Raw genomic sequence first — 24,772 nt, 5'->3', positions numbered from 1 at the left:
TCTAACGACACGAGCACGCGACTTGTTTTCTATAGACAAAGAAGGAAACCCAAGTGTGGGGTTATTCTGCAATAACTTATGGGCGGAGCTTAATGTTTCGAAAATAGTTCCGAATGAATAAAGAAAATATTGCAGTAAAATGCAGGTGCTAAAACCCGCCCAAAAAATGTAATAAATGTAGCATGTATATAAATGTAATGAAACAACAAATTGTATATTTGGTGATAAGTGGCATAACCACACCTACAAAGAATGTTTTTGGTAAGGAAGCGTAATTCGAAAAAACACTTTAAAGCATGTCTATGGCAAGCGGTTCGACGCATAATCCCAAAAAACTAGGTTTCTCATGAGAACCTAGGTTCTCATAGACACATAGAACTTAGGTTCTCATGAGAACCTAGGTTCTCATTCTGAGAACTTAAGTTCTCGTTTGGTATCCTAGGTTTCACAAGAACCTAGGTTCTCATTTGAAAACCTAGGGTTCTCATTCTGAGAACCTAGGTTCTCATGAGAAACCTAGTTTCTTGGGATTATGCGTCGAACCGCTTGCCATACATGTCAGCTTTTCAGTAGCATCTATAAACGTGACGTCAGCAAGTTTCTACGATTGTTGTTTTCAATGAAAGTGACGTCATTTGCAAAACATTTTTATGAATGAAAACGACGTCATATGTTTGTACAATTCAGTGACGTCACTAAATAGTTAACTTTGTACTAAGAAGGGCGGCGTATTAAAAAATATAGTTCACGTCCTAAAGCTTGAACCAAATCAATCAGAATCGTGTTAGAATCGAAATAAAAAATTTCTATGATGGTTTGTTGTCGAATAACCCACAGTAAGTTGTATAGATGCGTGTTATCAAATCACTCGTGCTTCGCACTCGTTGATTTAATTCCTACGCATCTATACTCCTTATTGTGGGTTATTCGACAATAAACCATGATAGAAAAATATTATTTCTTAAATATAACATAACACAATTTTGAAGGAAGAATGATTCTTTAAGTATCACGATCAGTAACATCAAATAAAATCACAGCAGAAAACATACACTTTTGTAGCTTAATATGAATATCAATGTTACTTAATGATTCAGTAAAATTTCCATTGATTAAGGCAAAACAGGTATAGAGACAAGATTAATACATCAATAATAATGGGAATTATTTCTGTAATGGATTTACGCATGCATAAAATGAAAGTAAGGAAATGTTCACAAAAAGTTTTATTGTTCAGCAATAATAAAATGTTTGTAGATGGTCTATGTTTGAATGGCCACTTGTCATGTATATGACAAAGTAAATTATTAATACATGTTTTTGATTCATAGCAAATCATGTGTATGAGCCTCGCTCAGGGAAAATCGGGCTAAAAGAATGTGCGTATTGTAATCCCAGATAAGCCTGTGAAGTCCGCACAGGCTTGTCAAGGACGACACTTACCGCCTAAACTAGGTTTTTCGCAAAGAAAAGATTTCATTCTAACGAAAAATACCATAAAAGCGGTGAGTTTCTTCCCTGATAAGCCTGTGCGCGGACTAAACGGGCTAATCTGGGACGACTTTTAACGCACATTTATTAACTTAAAGCCATGATTTCCCAGAGAGACGTTGATACTCATATTTAGAAGAGGACACTTAATACACGGCTGTTGTAAGTTTGCGAAAAAATAAGAATAACAACGGTACATACAGACCAAAATGTGGTTTTATGTAGTATTACAGGTACATAAATTCCAATCTCTATTACATACTTACAACACATTTATTATATAAATATATTACATGGTATAACATATGCTTGTATATTACAAAATGATTTACACTATAACATTTGCGATCACAGTAGAGCTTATTACACAACAAATACTATTTCTACAACATTATTTTAATGTCCCATACAAATAAGAATTTATAGAAATAACATAAAATACGTAAAATGCATATAATTAACATGATTACAAAGATTATCGCGCGAAACAATTACTTAACATGTAGAAGTATGACAGGGTTACCTGAAAACAAAGCAAGCATGCATCTTCCGTTGTATGCTTATAATATCGGATTATTAAATCTATATGGCTTGAGTGTATCAACATAACTATACAAATAAGAAATACTCATCATCAGCGCATTCACACTCGTAGAACTAAACAAATAAGATGTGTTAAATCTGAATGTTATCACGCGTCTTATTAAATTTAAAGAAATACAACCATGTACAACGTAGCTTGGTTTAAGGTAAAGAGCAACGAAAAAAGTCAAGATCCCTTCCTCTGAACGTTACTAGATTATTCGTGCAGGAAGACCTTGCGGGGATAAGAGTGAAGATAAAGAACCAACATAATACAGCATTAGATTGAAATATATATATAGGATCCGGCACTCGTTGTCATATCATACCATATTTATTAAACGAGTTCAAGAATTTTGTTAGTAAGCGAGCCTTTGGCGAGCTTACCAACGAATTTCCTGGACGAGTTTAATAAAATATGGTATGATATGACAACGAGTGTCAGATATTTTTTCTATCACATGGTTTTAAAATGAGCAAATTAAATAAATATGTACGCAAACATAATGATAAATCCCGATAAATCGTTACGTCATATGACGTTGCAAACGTCATTTCAGCAAAATAACAAAATGCGATTGGTCAATAAACGAAAAATTAGCCAATGAAAACGCTTAAAAATGTTTTATTACACATGTGTAATAAAAAAAAAGTAATGGTTATATTACATGGGAAACAGGGTATGGTATGCGATAAATACGGAATATTACGCTAACCAATTGTTCCAAGAGTTTGTATCACTCGAGTGGCTTGTGTGATGACGTATCACACGAGAGGCGGAGCCTCGAGTGTGATGCGAAATAGCACAAGCCACGAGATATTCCTTTTATTATATACAACAACTAACGAAAACAGTTAACATATATATTTTTTACTTTAACAAAACTGACAAAACAATGACTTAAACGGTACGCCATAGTTTATTTAAGACGCGTATGAATACAGTTTATGTAAATTTACGTGTAAACATTCGAACCGGGAAAACACAGGTTTCCGACACGCTTACCTTAATGCCATCGTTAATCCAATTTTTATAACAATTAAGTTGACAACTTAAATCCGATGTTTATAACAAAAACGTTTAAACGATATGCATTTCCACTTCTATCTCCCATGTCTTTATCGAAACTTAGTTTAAACCACACTATTTTATTGTATTCCTATTGAAATATATCATTTATGCATGATAAACACACACTCCAAAATACGTTTTTCACACATAGTTTACTGCTAAAAACACCACGTCTTTCATGTCCTTACAGAGTTTAGATAAAACGAGTGTGTTTTGTCACAGAAATGACGTCACACGATGTACAACGTAATATATTTCGTAATATAAAATATTTCTATTTTCGGTGCGTGTAATGTGACGTCATTAAATGGGTCGAAGTAGTCCGGCTAGTATGGTAATACGGAATTGGAAACAGCGAGTAGCGTAATACGGGATTTTTTATTTCAACGATTGATACAACCTGTATTTTGTTAAAAGCATTAAACAGGTTTATAATAAAAAGCAGTACGCGTATCCCACGACTGCTTTTACAATAATACTACGTTAAATAGATAGATAGATTTATTTCGGCATATGAAGCATATACACAGTTCACAACATAACATAGAATAAAATAATAAGCAATTATTAAAAACTATATCATGTACAAAAAACTATAACATGCTCACCAAACCAAGGATAACACAAAAAGAGCAAGCCCTTATTTCCATTGTGGTCCTGTCCTTGGTCGTTGTCCCATGAATCACTACTGCAGTAGGCCTATAGCCAAACACTACAGAAATTAATATTCCGAGAACAGTTTCAAACTTAAAAATAAAGAAAAAAAGAATGGCATGTATGTATGTGTTTCTTTTGACCTTGTAGTCAAGAATAACCCATGAAAGTGCAAGCACTTATTTCCAATCGGGTCCTTTGGATTTCGCTGAAGAGACAGCAAGCAGAAGAGACAGTATTGGGATACAAGGGATCCGGTGCGATGCCCTAGCTCTTTGCGAAATACTCAGTGTATAGCACCGATACACGTGAGAATTACCTTGGTTTCATACCAGTACATCTCTAGTTGGGTGGGAAACACATGAAGCATTTCTGAAATTTCCAGTGCCCGGGCCGGGAATCGAACCACTCGACCACCCTAAATGTATAATTATATATACATTTCCCCCCGAAATAAGTCTTATTTACATTCAAAGTACATGAGATAAAATATGGGATGTACTTATTTTTCCGTCACACCTCTGTGCTTTTAATCGTCAATATAATACAAAATCTTTCAAAACATTCATTTTGTATAGTTTAAAATTTTAATTTTTTCTTGCATGTTTTCCCGTCATTGCTTGTTGCTTTAACCTCCAACTCCGTGCCTCCGAATCGCATTGCTACTGTTACTGCCTTTCTTGCCATTGGTTTAGCCACAGTTCGTGGAAACTCCACGTCGAACTGACCCACGAACTGACAACCTTCGTCAGTAGTGTGAATCGGATCCGTTTTGTCGGAGGCAAAGACGTAGATAGTCGCCGACGTTTGGTCATCACATTCAGGGAAGTAATCCTTGTCCACGATCCATTCTCCACGTTTAACAGCCTGGCCGCGAGTAACGTGCTTCCGAAAAGAGTTGTTAGCCCAAAGCCTCCCGCCGTCTTCAAATCTGTGTTCCGCGCTGTGTCTTGCCGCATTAAATGCCATGGTACACGACACGCCATACGTGTACGGCATTATTCGGGAAGTTATGATGTCCTCTTGTTGTCCGAAAAGAACTGCACCGAGCAAGACGGCCAATTCCGTGATCGGAGGACGAACAACCGGTATGTTCTTTCCACCAAGCTCCTGCCTCAATGCCTTCATCACATAGCTTGACATCGCAAAACCTCCAACAGCTATCACCGCTGTAATAGGCAATCCCTTAACTTTGTGGGACACAATAATCTTATTTGTGAAATTCAAAATTTCTTGTACACCTTCATCAAACATTTCATGGATGATTTTTATTGGAATTGATAGGCGCGAACTTGCAAACTTTATATCTTTTTCCCTCATATGATCTTGTTTCATAATATCTGAAAGGGTTTTGTTTGTTTTCCTTTCCCACAAAGTTTTCAGTGAATCAGGAATTCTGAGTCGAAATCGTGGGCTGGAATCCGAGTCACTTGGGTGTTTAACCTTTTAAATAAAACACCGATAAATAGTTGAAACATATGAAGACATATTATATTTTGTCTCATGTTCATAACATGAATTACTCTGAATACATATCAATTAAAATAAACATTTAAATACATCGATGTCGGTTTTGTTTTTATTCGACTGAAATATAACACATTTTACAGTGATGTTATTATTTTCGGACCACTGTTTTGCATAACAAATATTCACTTTTACTACAGATTGACATTAATGAAGCGAAACATTTAAGTCCGTACCTCTCGTTTTTGTGTTTCAAAGTCCATCCTAAGATCGAAGTAATCCATTTCATTCTCTGTAACAAATTTGTCCAATACGTCTTGGCCAATAAGTTCTCTAAGCAAAATGAAGAACTTTTCATTGATCCTCATACCGCCCCATGGTCCGCCACCTGACATCTGCAATTGTTCCATTTGCCCTCTTTCGCCAACGCGAACTGTTGTGATATCAACTGTATCTCCTAGATCATAAATACAACATGAAAGTTTCGGTTATTTTTTAAATTAAAAAGGCGTCACTGGAATGGATTGGAGAATATATAACGCCATTAAACAATGACGTCTCCAAACTTGAAAAAAACTATATAAATGATAGCTTTGTCATAAACATTAATTATACCCCCATCGCTATTTCAGCATTGTTCAACTATACAGTGCCGGGAAAACTGAGTGAAAAAAGTGTCATGTCCATCTACACTATGCTGATGACCTTTTTGAAGTTTCGATGTAATCGCTTTAGAAATGTGAAAGTAGCACCCTCCACACACCTTGAGAATACTATCAAAATAAATCGAACATCTCAGAACCCAAACGACACAGTTACTCAAAATTACTCAATCTCAAATGCGGTACATAGTAACCGATTGTTTTTATTGTTATTTTTTTTTTTCCACTGCAGTTCATCTTAAAATATACTATTTTATGGTGGTATGATATGTATATCTAAAAGCATTAACATTTCACCTAGTGATAATTCAAGCTATCTGTAAAGTAATGGCAAATAAACATCAGGCTATAATTTTCTTTTAAATGTGTATTTCCATGTCATGCGTAGGAAAATAAGTACATTTTACTGTAGAACTTATGTTACTTTAAATGGGATGTTTTTAACGCAAGGTTTACTAATATTACAATAACATATTGTTTTGTATCTAACACTAAGATCTGTCGGAGCATCATTTTAAAATGCAACCGATCACACGTTTCTATTAGCGTATCTTCGCCCATCAGTAAATGCTGCTTCCCACCATGTTTATTCATTGTTTCACGAATTTCTAACCTCCCATGTCGACCAACATAAGCACGGAGTCCGGGGCCGCGATATACTGCAGTTTGCCTAAATCGCCGTCGATTTCAAGTTGTTGACGTATGAGCTGAATGCAGTATATGACCGCACACTCCGGTTCTAGAGCAATCGTCAGGTTATCTGCTGGAATTCCCGCCTTTAAAGCAAGTACATACGATCTTTGTAATGTTTTTGTCAAAATGCAGAAAATAGCAAATAATTTAAATTAATTTATTGCTGTACAGTAAAACTCATTCATGTAAAGACATTAAGACAAATAAGAAATCACTAAAATTAAGTGCGGATTTAGTCGTACGACATATACAAACAACATTTACGAATAAACGTGTAAGTATTGGCGTAAATTGTGTCGTTTTAAATTTCATCGAAGTAAAACGAAAACTTTGAGAAATGGTTCCATTATCAGATAGTTAATATATTTTATTTTACATTCCTCGTATATATTAATGTATTGATAATAGATCGGGAAAATTAGATGCCGACATTTACCGGTCAATCATATAAACTTAACGCTTCTGAAATCAAAACCAAGCACACATATTTCTAAAACCTTTACCATACCGAACACGTGGTTACAATATAAAGTGTACAATTAATGTACGACAACAGTTCGTACCACATCCGCAGCTGATTTTCGCATCAAACCCTTTGCACGGTCATTCCATATAGCTGGGATTGTGATCACCCATTTAGTATGATCTTCTATGTATGGAACTCCTGCCTCTTTAAGACTCTGTATTGCGTGCTCTTTAATGAACTGAATTGACTTTCCAAAGACCAATGAAGCTGGCAGGTGACGACCGTTAGCGTCTTCCATTGTGGTTTTTGCATCTAAAGAATTCTGTAAAAGTCCACAATTGTTTTCGATAAAAAACTTTTTCCATTCATTAAATTCTAAAAACCCTTTGCATCAAAAGTGTGTAAAATATTTATCGGATTAATTCATGTAGCTTGTTCTTTTTATGTTCCCAAAGAAATTTGGTTACGGAATAAATGAACTACTCACGGCATTTGCATAAAGCATCATCTTGAACCCTCGAAAGAAGTACCAGTTTTCCCAGTCGGATTCTTCTTCCTTGATTGTGCTGAACCTCTTGTCAGCTCTGAAACCGAACTCGGCAACCGACTGGTCGGGCTGTTTGACAACCATTCACATGTTGTTATTTACAAAGTAATGACGTTCATTACAAACTTAACATACAATTCAAAACGCAAGTAAGTAAAAGTAAACTATCCAATTTGAAGGCAGGAGGCCACACAACTTGTTTGTACTTACATCGCACGGTGTATGACAAAATTATCCCCACAACCTCATTGTACTGAGGGTTTATGTATTATTTTAAGCGTATCTTTAAGAGATTGCAATCACATAAAATACTTGAATAAGAACGGTTATAAATAGCAATAGTACTGCACATTTTGCAAAGGTGTTTTTATAATGAAAAAAACATGCAACTCAAGTTACTAAAAATAAACCAATGGAAAATAAAACAAATATAGCTATAAGATGTGCGGCATACTAGTTTAAGAATGCAAACACACATATGGACATTATATCAACTATATTAGTACCTTCAACAGAAGCGCAGTAAGTGTTTTGTAGCAACAGAGTCCACCCTCGGGCCATTTCGTGTTGATATGGATGTCCAGACGGTCTCGCTCAAAGTCCGTCCGAAACTGCCAAGCGTACCCACTCCTGTTCGACCCGAAGTCGATCGCTACCACAAGCCTCGGGCCGGATGACTAAAATATTCAATATTGTATTGGCATTGAACGGAATCACGTAAAACATGGTTTATTTATTTGCTAATTATATATATATATATATATATATATATATATATATATATATATATATATATATATATATATATATATATATATATATAACACAGACAAACAAACAGACATACATATTCATATTGGAGACTTTTGCGTGGGCGCCTAGCTACGATGAAGAATGAAGCAAACATACTGTGAAATCCCCATCCCCCCCCCCCCCCCCCCCAAAAAAAAATGGTTCATTCACAGTTATTTACCCCATCCTAACACCGCAACAAATCTCCAAAGTTTGAACAGTTTTATGTACAAAGAAGGGACAGTTACATGAACATTTATTTACAAACATGAAACCATAGTTGTATTTGGGCACGATCCGATTAGGATTCATAAATAACCTAACACTATGTTAGAGACACTGCGGAAATACGTTGGATCTAGAAGATACAAAATATAAGCTGAAACAGGAGAATTAATAGCGTGTATAAAAGTTTTCTATTGTGAAAACATTACAACTGATTTTTTCCTGCATTTTCAAGTTTGAAACATTTTAGTTTACCTTTAAATAAGTTATGTGTTATTTGTCGAGAAAACGTGAGTACCTAGCTTGTACACAACCACATTGATTTTTGGAATTAAGCTTCTTAAAGGATATCATAATGGTTCAATTTCTTTCTCCTTATGTAACTGCACTTATTTAATTGGCTGTCATCTATAATTTCTACACTTGAATTTACCATCTTTTTTAAGTAGATTGCAAAAATAGGTAATTGTCACCTAATTGTTCTGAAATTGTTTACAATGATCGTATTAAATACAAAGCTGTCTTTATTTGGACACATGTGCTATTTGGACACATGTGCACAAGGTAAAACAGTACGTTTCAAGATTAGTTCCAAATAGTGTTATCAAAAGCGTTTCAAAGAGTTAACAGAATGTATTTAATAAGAATTTATCATCAATACCTGATAAACTGGGAAAAGAAGTTTATAATCGTTCATAAATTAATGATATGCAAATTATATCAAAATTGTATGTATGAATACTCGAACAAAAAACTGCATTATTGAACCCTAAAAAACAAGGAAGGTAATAGGTGACTGTCGTTATTTTGTTTTTTGTAGAATAAAGAAAAAACAAGCTGCATGACTTCTGTGTTTGTTTGGTGTATATCCACTTTATCTTAATACTGATAAATTTATTATATAATTATTGATAACTATTTACAGGTAAGTGTGCTTTTTGCAACACATTTTCCAGCTTTTGCTTAACCAACATCAATAACTTTCAACCATCACCATGGAGTCAAGAAGCATCGATATTCCTAAACCCAATCTTACCAACTCCAACATTTAAAGAAGCATCGAAAGTAAAATCGACTCAATACAAGTATGTCAATTGTGTAAAAAATGATTTGAATAAGTCAACATATCCATGGTAAAAACGACATTCAAGATGTCTCTAACTGGTAAGTCCCTTGCATTAATCTCGAAAACGTCTGATAATCGACTCTGCCCGTACTAAAAACATTTGATGCAACATATCTGATTTCTGAATGTACATTTCTCCAAAAACAAAATTGAGGAAACATTTGGACCGTGCTCTATGATAAGGGGGTTTAATGCATGTACGTAAAGTGTCGTCTTAAGTTACATTGTGCAGTCCGCACAGGCTAATAAGGGATGACACTTTCCGCTTTTATTGTATTTTTCGTTTAAAGATAGTCTCTTCCTAGAAAAAATCAAGTTTAGGCGGTAAGTGTCGACCCTGATTAGCCTGTGCGGACTACACAGGCTAATCTGGGACGACATTTTACGCACATGCATTAAACCCACTTTTCACAGAGCGCGGATCATATATTTTTCATGATTGATAAGACTGTTGATAACCCTTGACCGATAACACGTGTTTATGTACAAATGAAAAACACAGGAATTGATACATGCTGTAAAATCTCGTGACTCGTGAAGACTCGGCGATGACCTGTAATTAACCTGACAAACACACTTATATATAAAAAATACATTGTATCCGAATTAGTATGTAAAAAAAGTGCGACAACTTGTTTTTTTTATACAACCCATTTAACGGCCCCTTATCGGGGCTCTTGAATTTCGATATGAGAGTCCCCGGGTCGCTTTTATTTTCCGATCGTGTATTTTACCAGTGACTGTAATTTGCATCACTTCCCTAGCGATCATGCAAAGTTTGCAAATGCATGTCGTCTCAGTTATCAATTTATTGCTAGGATACGTAGTTAAGGCATTAATAACGGGCCAATTAACCAGCTAAGTCCAGTTGTCAATCGCTACGGCGCTTGCATCTAAATGCTTCAATGAGCGTCTGTGTTTTATTGTCCAATTAAGCCTCAAGCATCCATCGTCCAGTGAAGTATAACACCCAAAATTTAGATAAGCACATACTGGAAAAGTATGCGGTAAAAGATAGAGTCGAGTTTATGGTATATATAACATCTATGGGTTATGAAAAATGTTTTCATTTTAGTGACTATTTATAACGATGTATTTAGGAATTAATCACGTTGGGATTATAAGTATTTATAAGGCGGGAATGGCTTAACTCTAACGAAAATGTATCAAAATCAATCACTGTAAAGCTGTTAGAGCTATAACGCGCCATATAAGGTTATTTGACACGTTAAATGTAAAACAAAATCAAAGTAAGGAGGAGTCATCCCTACCTAACCCACCCCTCTCGTTCGCGGGCGTCTAAAACAATCCTGTTGAAAGACGTACATATACAAATATACGTACTATTTCGAGAAGCTCGATCGCAGGTTTACTCGGAGTAGGTGGAGCGGCCTTGACCGCCTGTAGATTTCTGAAAGGGGACGGTTTGGGGGTCGGAGGGGCCAGTGGTGGACTCGGATTCGGGAAAGAACTCGCCATGGTAGCAGCTGCTCAAACACAACACGTCGTCCGCGAATATATATATCTTTACATCTTATTATTTATTTAATGTATAGAACTCCAGTAACAGATCTGTAATATACAAACAACAACAACATGTTAAATTTGTATTATGATACACAGATTAAATGTTGATATAATTTTGAATGCATCTTAAAAACTATTTATATTTGCATTTAACAAACTCTCGCTTTGAATTCACTTATATACATATATTTATATACAAATAAGATATCTACAAAATAACACGAACGTGTATTGATATATATCCCTTCCGCAAAGTTAAACATTTCCCATTACATTAAATGCGTTTGTATTATATTATTGTGGCATTAATCATGTAGAATTTACTGTTATACATACGCAAAAACTATATTCAAATAAATTATAACTCGGAAAATACATGTCCTCCTTCAGCGTTAGGGACCTTTTAACAGATTTTAGCATGTATTGAAGTTTGTCATTAAATACTTAATATTGATAAATGTAAACTTTGGATCTAAAAAGCAAGAAGAATAAAATTAAAGAAAGAAAAAAGGTTAACCTTAAATGGGCTCGAACCACCGACCCCTGAACAAAATGTCTAACGTGTAGACCACTCGGCTATCCGTGCTCGTACAATGAGTGATGTATTTTATACTTTATATAACCAATCTTCTTAGTGTCACAAAATATAAAGACAACAACAGAACTCTCATCAAGATCTCTTTTCAATCGTTTCGCGTTTCAACGCTATATAATTTTTAGGTTTTTAAATCGTCAAAAGATGCAAACTATGGATATTTGAGAGCATGGTATATGTTAACTTTAGTATTTCTGTTTCCTCATAAATATCATTATTCATAACTACAACGAAATTTCCGAATTTGAAACACATTTTTTTATTTTGTCAATTTACCAAAACGTGATAAGGTCCCTTTTATCAACAATACGTATTAAAGGGGCCTTTTCACAGATTTTGGCATGTTTTGAAGTTGTCATTAAATGCTTTATATTGATAAATGTCAACATTAAAATTAAAAAAAAAGAAAAAAAGTTACCCTCAACAGGGCTCGAACCACTGACCCCTGGAGTCTTTGAGTAAAAAGTCTACCACTGAGACCACTCGGCCATGCGTGCTCATACGATGAAGAACGTATTTTACACTTCATATATGCAATCCTCGTAGTTTTACAAAATATAACAACAACAGAACTCTCCAAATTATTCAATCGTTTCGCGTTGCAACGCTTTATTAATTTTCATGTTTTTTAACCTTCAGTCTGAAGATGCATATAATAGCTATTTTAGAGCATGGTAAATGTTCAGTATTACTGTTTCCTCACAAATATCATAACTATAACGAAAATTTGCAAATCTGAAATATTTTTTGTTAATTTTGTCAATTTAACACAACGTTCAAAGGACCCTTTAACATAATTCATGGATACTGTGTCAGACAAAGCGGTCAGTTGTACTGTGGTATTACAAATAATCATTTGCACGTATAAAACAAAATACAACGAACACAATTGTTGTTTCAAAAAATATGATAAAAAAAAAAACATTTTACGCACATTGATTATCGCCCAGAGTCCACTTCATAACAAAAACTTGGTTTTCCAATCTATTTTTGGAAACAAAACAAGAATTTATAAAAACCTACTTACTTGGTAGCTTCGTATTAATTGACACCCTTCTTGATAAAGAGAAATAAAATGCATTAGCACTGAAAAATAACAGTTTACAAACCATTTATAAATATCGATTATTTATCTAAAATGTCAGGTTCGAATTTAGACCTCACCGTCAGTAAATAAAAGTAAACTAAGGTAAATGTAACGTTTTTGTTAAAATTACGATTATAATAATAACAATTTTTTATATACCTTATACATGTTAAAGTTGGAATACGAACCTGAAAAAAACACGCACAAAACTGTTTATTTGAAAACAAAACCGCGACATGTTAGTTAGGAATTTAAGCGTGGTTTCCCAAAGTTAATTTTCAAGAAATCTTAAGTCGTCTTACTAAAACTAGGTTATTCAGTTTTCGAAAAATGATTTAAACACATTGTGTCAACTGCTAAGTTGAAAAAGTAAATTGTCGTTTTTCTCGAGTCGCGTGCTATGTTCTGATTGATTTATAGGTTTAAATTTCACGTCGGGTCACGTGTGTAAACATAGCTTATAATTCGCATTCTATACATAGATGGTGACGTCACTACGTTATTATCACGTAAGTCAGTAAGACCGGTGTGACACAATGAATAATTCGTACATTGTGCAATGAACGGACCTCAAATACAATCGTATCCGGTAACACTCAGGGTTTTCGAAAAACTGTTAGCGAGTGTAAAGCTAAAAGCAAACACATTTGAATAGTAGAGTTATGTTATTTAAGTATATTATTCATTTTAAGTAGATACAAAAAATAAATACGATTTACCTGTCATTACTTGCCATTTAACCTGTCATTGCTTTCCATTTTAGTAACACGTAACATACCGTTACTGTAGACAGTTTGGTGTGACATAAAAGCGCTGAATATTTAAATCTTATACAAATTATCACTTTAAAAAGTATTATGTCTATATGTTGTTGTATATAAATGTCTTCTCAACACGGTTTTCATAAATTCGTTCTACTGATCTTATTTTTTAATTCGATTGTTATTTGTTATTTGGACGGAAAATCGTTCCATTTTCCGTATGCTTAAAGTATTGCTTACGACAAACGTGTGCGTAGCAACGTGAAATTGTATATTTAAAACTTCATTCGGGAACGTATAGGTTTTGTACAATTTCGTTCGGTGGCAACCGGAGACGCACACAGAGACAAAAAAGCACGTTCGCAATTATACGCTAAGCGTTTAAATGGCTAGATTCGTTACATTTTTTTGAAACTAAAAACGATCGCTTACTTGTTGCTCTAGTTTATAGTTCATAGATAGCTTAGCAAAGTCTAGAACGATTAGTTGCATGCTCATAGTAGCTTTATTAGTCTGCAATGCTTTACATGTGCTTGATTATATGTGCCAAATACTATTCTTTATCATATGTCCTTAGTCATACTTGTACTAGCCTATGTCTATTTTGAATGTCCGGCTTTAACATTGTGCAATCCTTGCTTAAAGTGCATAAATTTAATTATATGTATACTCTGTCTTGTGAGGTAGCTGCTGCTTAACTCCTCACAAATCTAATTTGAGGGGATAGTCGATTTCTTACTACATTTTTTACTTGTCGCACTGTTGTGTCCATATCCGTCTTTCAGTGTTTTTACTCTCTTTATTTTATGGCGGTTTTAGACATTTAGTCAATATCAGCAGCTACATCACAAGTGTTAACTCTGTACAACTTGTATAATGTTTATAGGTCAGGTTTTATATGTTTAATGTATCTATATCCTACCTAGTACCTTATCTCTTTGATGTACTACAATAGCATTATATTAACATGTTAAGACAAACAAACTAAATAATGAATGTATTATCACATACACTATTTTATATATATATATATATATATATATATATATATATATATATATATATATATATATATATATATATATATATATATATAATAGTGTATGTGATAATACATTCATTATTTAGTTTGTTTGTCTTAACATTTTCTTAACAGTGATCTTTACATGTTTTATGTGTATAAATCTATATGTACTTGCAAGTCGGTTTAAAAAGCTCATTAGAGCTTATGTTACCTGTTTGTGTATCCGACTTTGAAAATAAAATTTACTTGACTTGACTTGGCTTACATCACACAGTGATCTCCCTTTAACTAAAATGTTAACGATTTGGATTTCGCAGGTCATCAAAACAAATAATTTGTAATTATATTGAAAACTTATTATAGGGTCGGAATCTTCCGCTAGGTAGGGTCACAGCCCGAACCAGAGGATATTTCCTTTATGCCTGAGCATTATAATGTAACCGATTTATCAACTATTTACCGTTTGCTGGTCTGAAATATTTTAACCTAAAGGATAAAGCTGATGGTTATGTTAACTTTATTTCATCGTGCCTCTAAAGGTTGCTCTGGTGAATATTATTAAGTTATTAAATTGCAATTAAATCGAATTTGTATTATCTTGTATTTATTTTCTTTTAATTACGATGCAATAGTTTTAGCTTTTATTTCTACGTGTTTTTTTTATTGTTTATTAACTTAGTGTGGGGTGTGCCCCCCCCCCTCCCTCCCTCATTTGTAGTGACCGTCTCACTGAGGATTGTAGGTTTTTGACGATGCTGGAACAGCATCGTCCAAGGTATCATAACCATGAAAAAAAATCACAATGGCGACCTATGTAAAAGACCGAGCCAGTCCGATTGAGATAACTCGATTTTTCAGTTACTTCCCTTTTGCATTCGCCACTGCGTAGGAGATTGCTCGTCATTGATTACATTCTCCTAGCAGAGTTGTCGTTCGTGTTTCAACATTCAACAATGGCCGCCCCCATGAGAGTCTCGATTCAAAATTTTCTTACTGCATAAATTGGCTTGATTCGCTATTTAGAAGCTGTCATTTAGGATATATGAATTATTTATTCACTAAATCTCCGCTTATGACAACAATAGTTAAAATTCGAAGGATATATACTCGATGTGAATAAAGGACTTTCTGGATCGTAACAGCTTGACACGGCAAAACTGGCATACTGGTATTTTTAGTTATCAATATAAGTCACATTGTGCTTTATAAATTGTATTCGAGCATTTTGCGACTTATTGAATGACTATGATACCCGATATTAACATTTCATCGGGGATTTGCAGATCACCAAGCTGTCCTGAAATTCAACATTGATTTCAAACTCTTTACTGGTTCGTACTCTTTCTTAGTGTTAGTACTTTTTATCATTTAAAGTTAAATGAACTGTGTCACAGTAAAAGAGACATTAAGGCGATTGTGGCCAGTTTGGATCTAGATCAGCCTGCAGTCGCTTGAAAGCTGTTTGCTTAAAAGCGTTTTTCTGACAATAACAAATAATTTAATTGGATACTGATTTGACTGCGCTTTTCCTGTGACCTGGCTCAAATAATAGAATTGTCATTAATCAAATTATTTATTTCGAACATTAATCAATTGTTTTTCTTGTCCCTCGGGATCAATGACTCCAGCACTTTCCTGTTGAGAATTGAATACTGCTAAAGGCGATGCTAGGGGGCGTGAGAGATGTTGCACCTTCCATTTTGCTCGATTGTTCATTGTCGGCTCGGGTACTACGTAAATGTACTCCGGGTACTCTTAAGTATACTTACATGTATCCCGGGTACGGTAAATATATACTAAAATGTACCCGGGAAATTTAACCCTAAATCAGTCGTTGTCGACTATTTTTTGTAATTACACATTTATGTCAATTTTTTGTAGAATGGCCTCTATATTAGCGGAACACATACTCAAAAAGCATGTTGATGCAGAGTTTTTTTCCAAGAGAAGTGTGTTTAAGATAATCGGTTGCGCGTTTTACAACATCGGATTTAGGGCGCGAATACAACTCGGGTACAGTCTTATATGGACCGAGTACAATTACGTTTATTTACCGAACCTGGGGTACATGTAAGTATACTTAGAGTACCCAGGGTACATGTAAAAATACTTAAGAGTACCCGGGGTACATGTAAGTAGTACCAGAGCCGACAATGACCAATCAAGTTCCATTATCCCTCATGAACCGACTCAAAAAACCGAGTCGGCAATATTTGACTTAATTTTTGGTTTGGTTGCTCTCGAGGGATCGAAAATTTCAGAATCTTCCTAAAAGCCCTACGGTTTAATCCCCAGAAGCGACATTGAAAACTAGCATACTTTGTTATCTAAAAGGCTGCTAAACCTGATATGCAATGATAATGTGAATTTTCTCTCACATGATGTTCATCAGTCATATTTTATTAAAAATATTACAGCAGTAGTAAACAACTGGACACTAATTAATGAATGCATCTTTCATTTGTCTTTGACACTTTGATTTTGACATGGCCTAGATTTAAATATGTGACTGGACTTTAACAGCACTCTTGTAACAGAGCTAAAGTTTAAATGTACCATTGAAGATCACCTAAATCCAGATTTGCTATTATAGACATGTGAAGAGTTTTAAGGGTGTGACAAGTAAGCAAAAATTGGTCATTACCCAGAGGCCACAACTGATCTATGACTGTATTAAAACAAGAAAAATCAGTTCCTGATTTAGATTTCCTTAGAAAGTTCAATAAAAACTAAGTTCATAAGCCTGGTAACAGTTTAACGGTAATGCTACCAATGTGTCACACCAGGGCCTTGAATTTGAAATCTAGGACATGCATGGTCATTTCTTCATGAAATCAGGACACAAAATTGTATTTTAAGTCCTTAATTGACCTGGCTATAGTTCTCAGATTATTATAAGCTCAATCAATATATTTATATCATTATTTATGCTTTGTGTATTGTAAACATATACACAATCATGCAGTTACATGACAGCAATAAATAATATCAAAGCTACCCATACTATAAAGGTCATTGACAAAGCCTATGGTCAAAATGTGAACACATTGAGTGTAATCGCCCTCTCGTGCCAGCAAAAACAACACGTCGACAGGTTGTCATTTTTGACAGTTCTACTTTCACTTTCATTTTGTGATATCAAACTATTAACAATTATGTGGCTGAGAAAAATATCGCCATTTCTTTTTATGCCCCCGTTAGGGTGGCCTATATCAGTTGAACTGTCAGTCACTCAGTCAGTCAGTCAGTGTGTCAGTCTGTCCGTCCGTCCGAAAACTTTTATGGCCATAACTTTTTTAATATTGAACATAGCAACTTGATATTTGGCATACATGTGCATCTCATGGAGCTGCACATTTTCAGTTGTGAAAGGTGAAGGTCATCCTTCAAGGTCAAATGTCAAATATAAAGCGTCTGTCTGTCTGTCCGAAAACTTTAACATTGGCAACTTTTTCAATATTGGCGTGCATGCGTATCTCATAGAGCTGCACATATTGATTGGTGAAAAGTCAAGTTCATCATTCAAGGTCAAGGTCAAAGGTCAAATTTTGCAATATTGAAGATAGCAACTCCATATTCGGCATGCATTCGTATGTCATGGAGCTGCACATTTTGAGTGGTGAAAGGTCAAGGTCATCCTTCAATGTCAAAGGTAAAATATGTGGCTTCAAAGCTGCGCAGCAGGGGGCATTGTGTTTCACAAACACAGCTCTTGTTTAATATATTTTCTGCACATTCCTTAAAAAAACTTACATCAATACATGACTTTCTTCGTTAATTCAATCATTCCTGACAGACTTGTGTACATATTTCGCTTACATTTTGACGCGCGTAGGTAGGACCGCATTACCGCTTCCGAAATGTGTATTCATACTATTGCCTTCGAGGAACTTATCTGATGTTTGACAGAAAGAGCCGAAAATGTGCGAGTGTGGGTCAAGTTCCCCACAGGTACTACTTTCCCGTTCCCCCAATTTTTTTTCCGTACCTAAAATTTTTCGTACCCAATTTATTTTCGTACCCATTTTTTTTTTCGTACCCAATTTTTTTTTCATCCCCAATTTTTTGTTCGTACCCAAATTTTTTTCGGTCCCAATTTTTTTGTTCCCAAATATTTTTTCGTACCCAAATTTGTTTTCATACCCAAATTTGTTTCGCAAATTTTTGTACCAAATTTTGTACCAAATACACAATTGTGTTTGTTTTTCTATTTTCATGATTCAAGTTAAGTCACTACTTATTGTCTGCATTTCTTCGATGATTTTCCTACATTGCTCTAAGACATATTTTTTATACTATTTATACAAGTTCAAATGGGATTGCAACTTTGTTGAGTTTATACCTTACATTACATATACAATATCGTTTACAGTTGAGAATAGCGTCCAATAATGCACAATCTCTTTCAAGTGCAAAAAGAATGCCAGAGGGCGTCGATTTCTTGAATCGATTCAGAATAGTTGGATATTGTTTAATTGTTTAATAAACACATATTATGTCGCTTTTCAAGAAATACTTTAATATTCTAATGTACGGTTTAATGTAGAATTTTAGACTTTCAAAACATACTGGTTGTATGATTCGCTCGCTTAATGTCCGTTTATATGACCTTAATTGCGTAAAACCATCACAGGACTTTAAAACGCACGCGTTTGTGGCACCATTGACATCGTTTAAGAAACGTAAATCAAACCTATATCTGCCGATTGAACGTTGTGTATTTGTGTTTTACCCAGGTGTGGCGTATTGCACAGCCCAAAAAACACTAACACGCATGTCGTCCAGTAGAGAGAATAGCCCATCATTTAAGGATTTACTTACCGGCGAAAGTCCTCAGCAGACTCCAGATGACATGGAAAATGAACGGTAACGATACCCTTTCAAATCGATATTATAAGGCCACGTGAAGAATGGTTTTTAAATATAAATGAATGCATTACTCCATCTGAAAACTGTAATAACATAATCAAACTACAACTTTAGTTTTTTATAAGCGTCAATGCTCAGAATAAATTAATAAACGTGTTTCTGTGTCGTTTATTTGCTCAGCAAACAATGGCGGATAGTTTATGCAGATATGTTCAAAAAGATGGTTTAGCAAAACGACGCTCTCGAACTAACACAAGATAGACGAAGACATAAGAAATTCATTTAGATATACGACTGGAAAGGAATGATTAAGTAATGACTGGCGATATATTTGTCAATCATTCTTATTGTTGCTTATGCTAGGAGTGTGCAAAGTGTGTTCTAAGGTTATAAACTATTGATTGGGGATTGCTCGAGAGAGAGCAATTGAACGCAAAGACCAACTGGCTTATTGTAAAAGCATGCATACAGTTATGAGCATTGTTAAATAACACATTTATATACCAACAGTTTATATTCTTCGCAAATGTCCTAAACAATCACATAAGATTTTTTGTATTGCACACGTTCCCTTACAGAAATGAAAAGGTAGCGGCTAACTAGCCGCTAGGTAGCGGCTACCTAGCCGCTACCTAAAAAGGTAGCCGAAACGGGTATCCTGGAGGTAGCGAAAGTCAGCCAGTAGCGGCTAGGTTGCGGCTGAGTAGCCAAAATCTATAAAACCGCTAGCGGCTACTGTAGCCAAAAGGTAGCCAGAAACAGAACACTGCGAAATATTTCCATTAATTTGACAAATTGTCAGCCGCTAGCGGCAACTGAAGCCAAAAATGAAACTTTGGTACAATAACCTATATTAAATCAACAAATTGGCAGCCGCTAACAGAAACTGTAGCCAAAAGTAGCCGAAAATCAAACTTGTGTAAAATTACTTATATGAACAAAGTGTCAGACACTGGTGGCGACTGTAGTTAAAAAGTAGCAGCACGGTGCGATTTATATCTGCCATTCAAATGTGACCTTGACCTGGAAGATATGAGTCTGGGTGTTTTGCATGGCATGTTCTCTCATTATGGTGGAATTTGTTACAAAAAAAATCAAAATCCCTTGATGAATAAAAGAGTAGTGGACCGAACAAAACAAGAGCTGTCAGAGGACAGCGCGCTCGACTATTCGAGTGCTTGAGGCGGTGACCCCAGCTTTATTCATATTTTGTGTTTATGTTGGTTTGTATTGTGCTGTTTTGTACTGTTTGGGCAATCGGTCACTTGCCTTAAATAAAGGACCAACTAATTGTTTTTTATGAGAATTCAATACTGCTCCAGCAGCTGGAGTTTCACTTCTTTATATTGATAGTATAATGTAAGCCACCATGGGGAAATTGTTCATATTCAATAAGGTCAATGTAATTTAGGCATATTCTAAGTGGGAGAGGATCAAAATTGAAAAATATTGATCGCTTATGTTTTAAAGAAGTTGTAAAGTATTAAAGGGGCCATAATTCTGTCAAAATGCCTGTCATAGTTACATAACTTTGCCTACATAGTCCCCTTATGTTAGTTGGTAAGTGTTGCAAGTATGAAAGCAATAGCTTTGATACTTTAGGAATAAAGTGAACCTACACACAAAACTTAAACAAATTTTCAATTTATTAAGTATACAAAGGCAATATAATTCTTACAAAACGCTTGTTACAGTTGTCTGCTCTTGTTTATAGATTGGGGTCATGTCTGTAAAGAAGTATGCAAAATATAAAAGCAATATGACAAGGTAGATAGAAAATATTTGAGGTGGTACGCAAACTTTAACATAGATCTAACAATAATTTGCATATTTTAAGTGGAACAAATGCTTGTTACAGTTGTCTGCTCTTGTTTATAGATTGGGGTCATATTGATAAAAAGTATGCAAAATATAAAGCAATATGTCAAGTGACATAGAAAAGATTTGAGGTGGTACGCAACTTTAACATAGATTAATCAATAATATGCATATTCTAAGTGAAAAAAGGGCCATAATTCGTACAAAATGCTCGATACAGTTGTCTGCTCTTGTTTATAGATTGGGGTCATGTTGGTAAAGAAGTATGCAAAATATAAAAGCAATATGACAAGGTACATAAAACATATTTGAGGTGGTACGCAAACTTTGACATAGATCTACCAATAATATGCATATTGCAAGTGGAAAAAGGGTCATTATTCTTACAAAATGCTTGTTATAGTTGTCTGCACTTGTTTATAGATTGGGGTCATATTGGTAAAGAAGTATGCAAAATATAAAGCAATATGTCAAGGGACATAGAAAATATTTGAGGTGGTACGCAAACTTTAACATAGATTTATCAATAATATGCATATTCTAAGAGAAAAAGGGCCATAATTCTTACAAAAGGCTTATTACAGTTGTCTGCTCTTGTTTATAGATTGGGGTCATATTGGTAAAGAAGTATGCAAAATATGAAAGCAATATGTCAAGGGAAAAATGTAGCCCCGTCAATATTTTACGTTTTTTAATAGTGAGGTGTAACCTTTCTCTTGTTCTTTATTTTACTTTTGTGGTGTCACATGACTTGATCAGGTGGTCACTTACAAGGAAAGTTTTAATGTTTAAAGACGTTTTCAGTCTTTGTTTTGTCGTTGTTTCGTACATACATACATACATATCCGGTTAGGGCCGCAAGCTGGATCAGCTTCTAATAGCCCCCTCATGTTCGTTAACCCAGGTAGCCTCCGGTATAACTGAGTACATTTTATCTCCCATGTATTTGTCCAATCTGTTTTTAAAGGTATTAAGGGATGGCGCTGTAACAACGAATTCCGGTAGATTATTCCACGGATCTATCACTCTCTGAGAAAAGAAGTATTTTCTGGTGTCCTTTCTTCAATATTTCTTCTTGAGTTTTAAACAGTGACCCCTTGTCGTAGTATTGTAAATTAAAAAAAAAATCTGTCAAATTCAATGTCTTCTTTTTATTCAAGAGTTTAAAAACTTCGATCATGTCTCCACGGAAACGACGATATGACAAAGATGGTATTTTCAATATTTTAAGTCTTTCAATGTATGGTAAGTGTCTAACATAGTATACTAATTTAGTCGCACGTTTTTGTACTCGTTCTACAATTTCTATATCTTTCTTGAATCGTGGGTACCAAATTATATTACCATATTCCAAGTGAGGTCTGATGAACGACTTCCTTAGTTGTTTTGTAGTAATGTGAAGAAAAGTCCTTCTAATTAGTCCTATTTTGCTGTTCGCTTTATTTATACACTGGTTCATATGTTCTCTAAATTTCAAATCAGGACTGAATATAATCCCTTAATCCCTTTCTTGCATTTTACTTGAAATTTCCTTTCTTTCAGATCCTTGTCCAAGCAAGTATGTCTTGTTTGGGTTATTTTTTCCAAAATATATTACTCCACATTTTTCAGTGTTAAATTTTAAAAGCCAAGTGCCACTCCATTTACATAATTTGTCATTGTCTCTTTGAATTTGGTCCGTATCTTGTTGTAATTTTGCAAGGTTGAATAGTTTTGTATCGTCTGCGAAAAGTCTAATGGTACTTTCAATTAAGTCCTCAATGTCATTTATGTAAACCAGGAAAAGCGTGGGCCCTAAAACACTTCCTTGTGGTATGCCGCTGGTAATATTGCACCATTAAGATTCACTTTTATTTACAATAACTTGTTGTTTCCTGTTAGTAAGAAAAGCTTTTACCCAGTTCAAAATTTTGCCATTTATACCATAAGACTCTAATTTCTTCATCAATCGGGTGTGCGGTACTGTATCAAATGCCTTGCTAAAATCATAATAAATACAATCAAAACTATTACCCTCGTCTATCCATTTAGTCCATTTTTCCATTAAGTCTAAAAGTTGTAGAGCACACGAACGTAAAGAACGGAAACCAAATTGAGAATTTGAAAACATGTTATTTGAGTTCATGTAAGAAACTATACAGTCTCTAACAAGTTTTTCGATCATTTTGCAAGGTATACAAGTCAAACTTATGGGTCTGTGGTTACCAGCTTCATTTCTGGCACCTTTCTTAAATAATGCCTTCACATGTGCAGTTTTCCAATCTTCAACAACAGTTTCACTTTCATAAGATAGTTTGAAAATCATTGTAAGTGGAACAACTAGTTTGCTTCTACATTCTTACAAAATTCTAGGATGAATAAGGTCAGGTCCATAGGATTTCAAGGTATTCAAATTTTCTAGTAATTTCATAACTTTATTTTCATCAATCAACATTTCACCAATGTTTAACCCATTACTCCTGTCATTTGCATCTGGAATATTTTCCAAATCTTCAGCAACAAACACACTTTTGAAAAATGAGTTCAGTTCTTCTGCCTTCTCTTAATCATTTTCAGTAAACCCGCCATTAGTGTTTATCAAATTAGAAATTCCTACTTGAACTTTACGCTTTGAATTTGCATACTTATAAAAAGCTTTTGGATTGTTTTCCTCCGAAATTTTATTTTCAAAGTCATTTCTTGCTTGTCTACATGCACGTGTAGCTGTGTTGCGGTCCCTACACTAATATTTAAAATGAATGTGTTCACTAGTATTCATATACTTTTGCCATGACCTATGCTTTTTTCTTAAAGCTTTAAGAGCCAGTTTAGTCATCCATAGTGGTCTGTTCTTTTTTGATGTAACTTGAGGTTAATGTCTCTTTTAAGGAACATGCTTTTCTACACATTTCGCTAGTATCTCTTTCATTGATGACCAATTTTCGTTTATAGTTTTGTCACTGAACTCTTCTTCCCAATTAACACTTGACAATTCCTCATTTAATGCATCATAATTCCCTTTATCTTACAAAAAGTCTCTTTTGAACAGTATTTACCTGATTGCAACAGTGTATAATAAATGAAATCACAATGTTGTCACTTTTACCAATAGGAGAATAGTGTCTCAATTCATTTATCAAACGTTCATCACTTGAAAATACAAGGTCCAAAATACTGGGCTGTTCTGAATTTGTAAATCGTGTGTGAAAGTTAATATGTTGGTGTAAGAATCTATCTCACTGATTCAATAAATTCATGGCTCATATGAGTTTCAGGTGCAGACGATACCCAATGATTCCAGTCTATGTCTTTATAATTAAAGTCTTCCATTACCA

The 24,772-nt window shown here is 34.6% G+C and overlaps 1 protein-coding gene across 1 annotated transcript; it reads right to left on the bottom strand.

The window, feature by feature from the left end:
- Nucleotides 1-1,208: 1,208 nt before the first annotated feature.
- LOC127868341 (heat shock 70 kDa protein 12B-like) lies at nt 1,209-11,349 on the bottom strand. The gene is made up of 7 exons (XM_052410020.1): nt 11,122-11,349; nt 8,141-8,311; nt 7,575-7,703; nt 7,185-7,409; nt 6,542-6,704; nt 5,503-5,723; nt 1,209-5,242 (listed from the first exon to the last, which is right to left on the bottom strand). The coding sequence occupies exons 1-7, from the start codon at nt 11,254-11,256 to the stop codon at nt 4,379-4,381; spliced, it is 1,908 nt and encodes a 635-aa protein (XP_052265980.1). The 5' UTR covers nt 11,257-11,349; the 3' UTR covers nt 1,209-4,378.
- Between the last annotated feature and the right edge of the window lie 13,423 nt (nt 11,350-24,772).

The sequence above is a fragment of the Dreissena polymorpha genome, chromosome 2, assembly GCF_020536995.1.
Source record: "Dreissena polymorpha isolate Duluth1 chromosome 2, UMN_Dpol_1.0, whole genome shotgun sequence".
Taxonomy (NCBI): domain Eukaryota; kingdom Metazoa; phylum Mollusca; class Bivalvia; order Myida; family Dreissenidae; genus Dreissena; species Dreissena polymorpha.
The sequence above is the reverse complement of the archived record's forward strand: the minus strand, read 5'-3'. Positions and strand labels throughout refer to the sequence as shown.

Coding starts and splice junctions, on each gene's coding strand:
- LOC127868341 (XM_052410020.1), bottom strand. CDS start 11,256: ATGGCGAGTTCTTTCCCGAATCCGAGTCCACCACTGGCCCCTCCGACC. Junction 8,312..11,121: donor CGATCGAGCTTCTCGAAATA/GTACGTATATTT, acceptor TGAATATTTTAG/TCATCCGGCCCGAGGCTTGT. Junction 7,410..7,574: donor TGATGCTTTATGCAAATGCC/GTGAGTAGTTCA, acceptor GGACTTTTACAG/AATTCTTTAGATGCAAAAAC.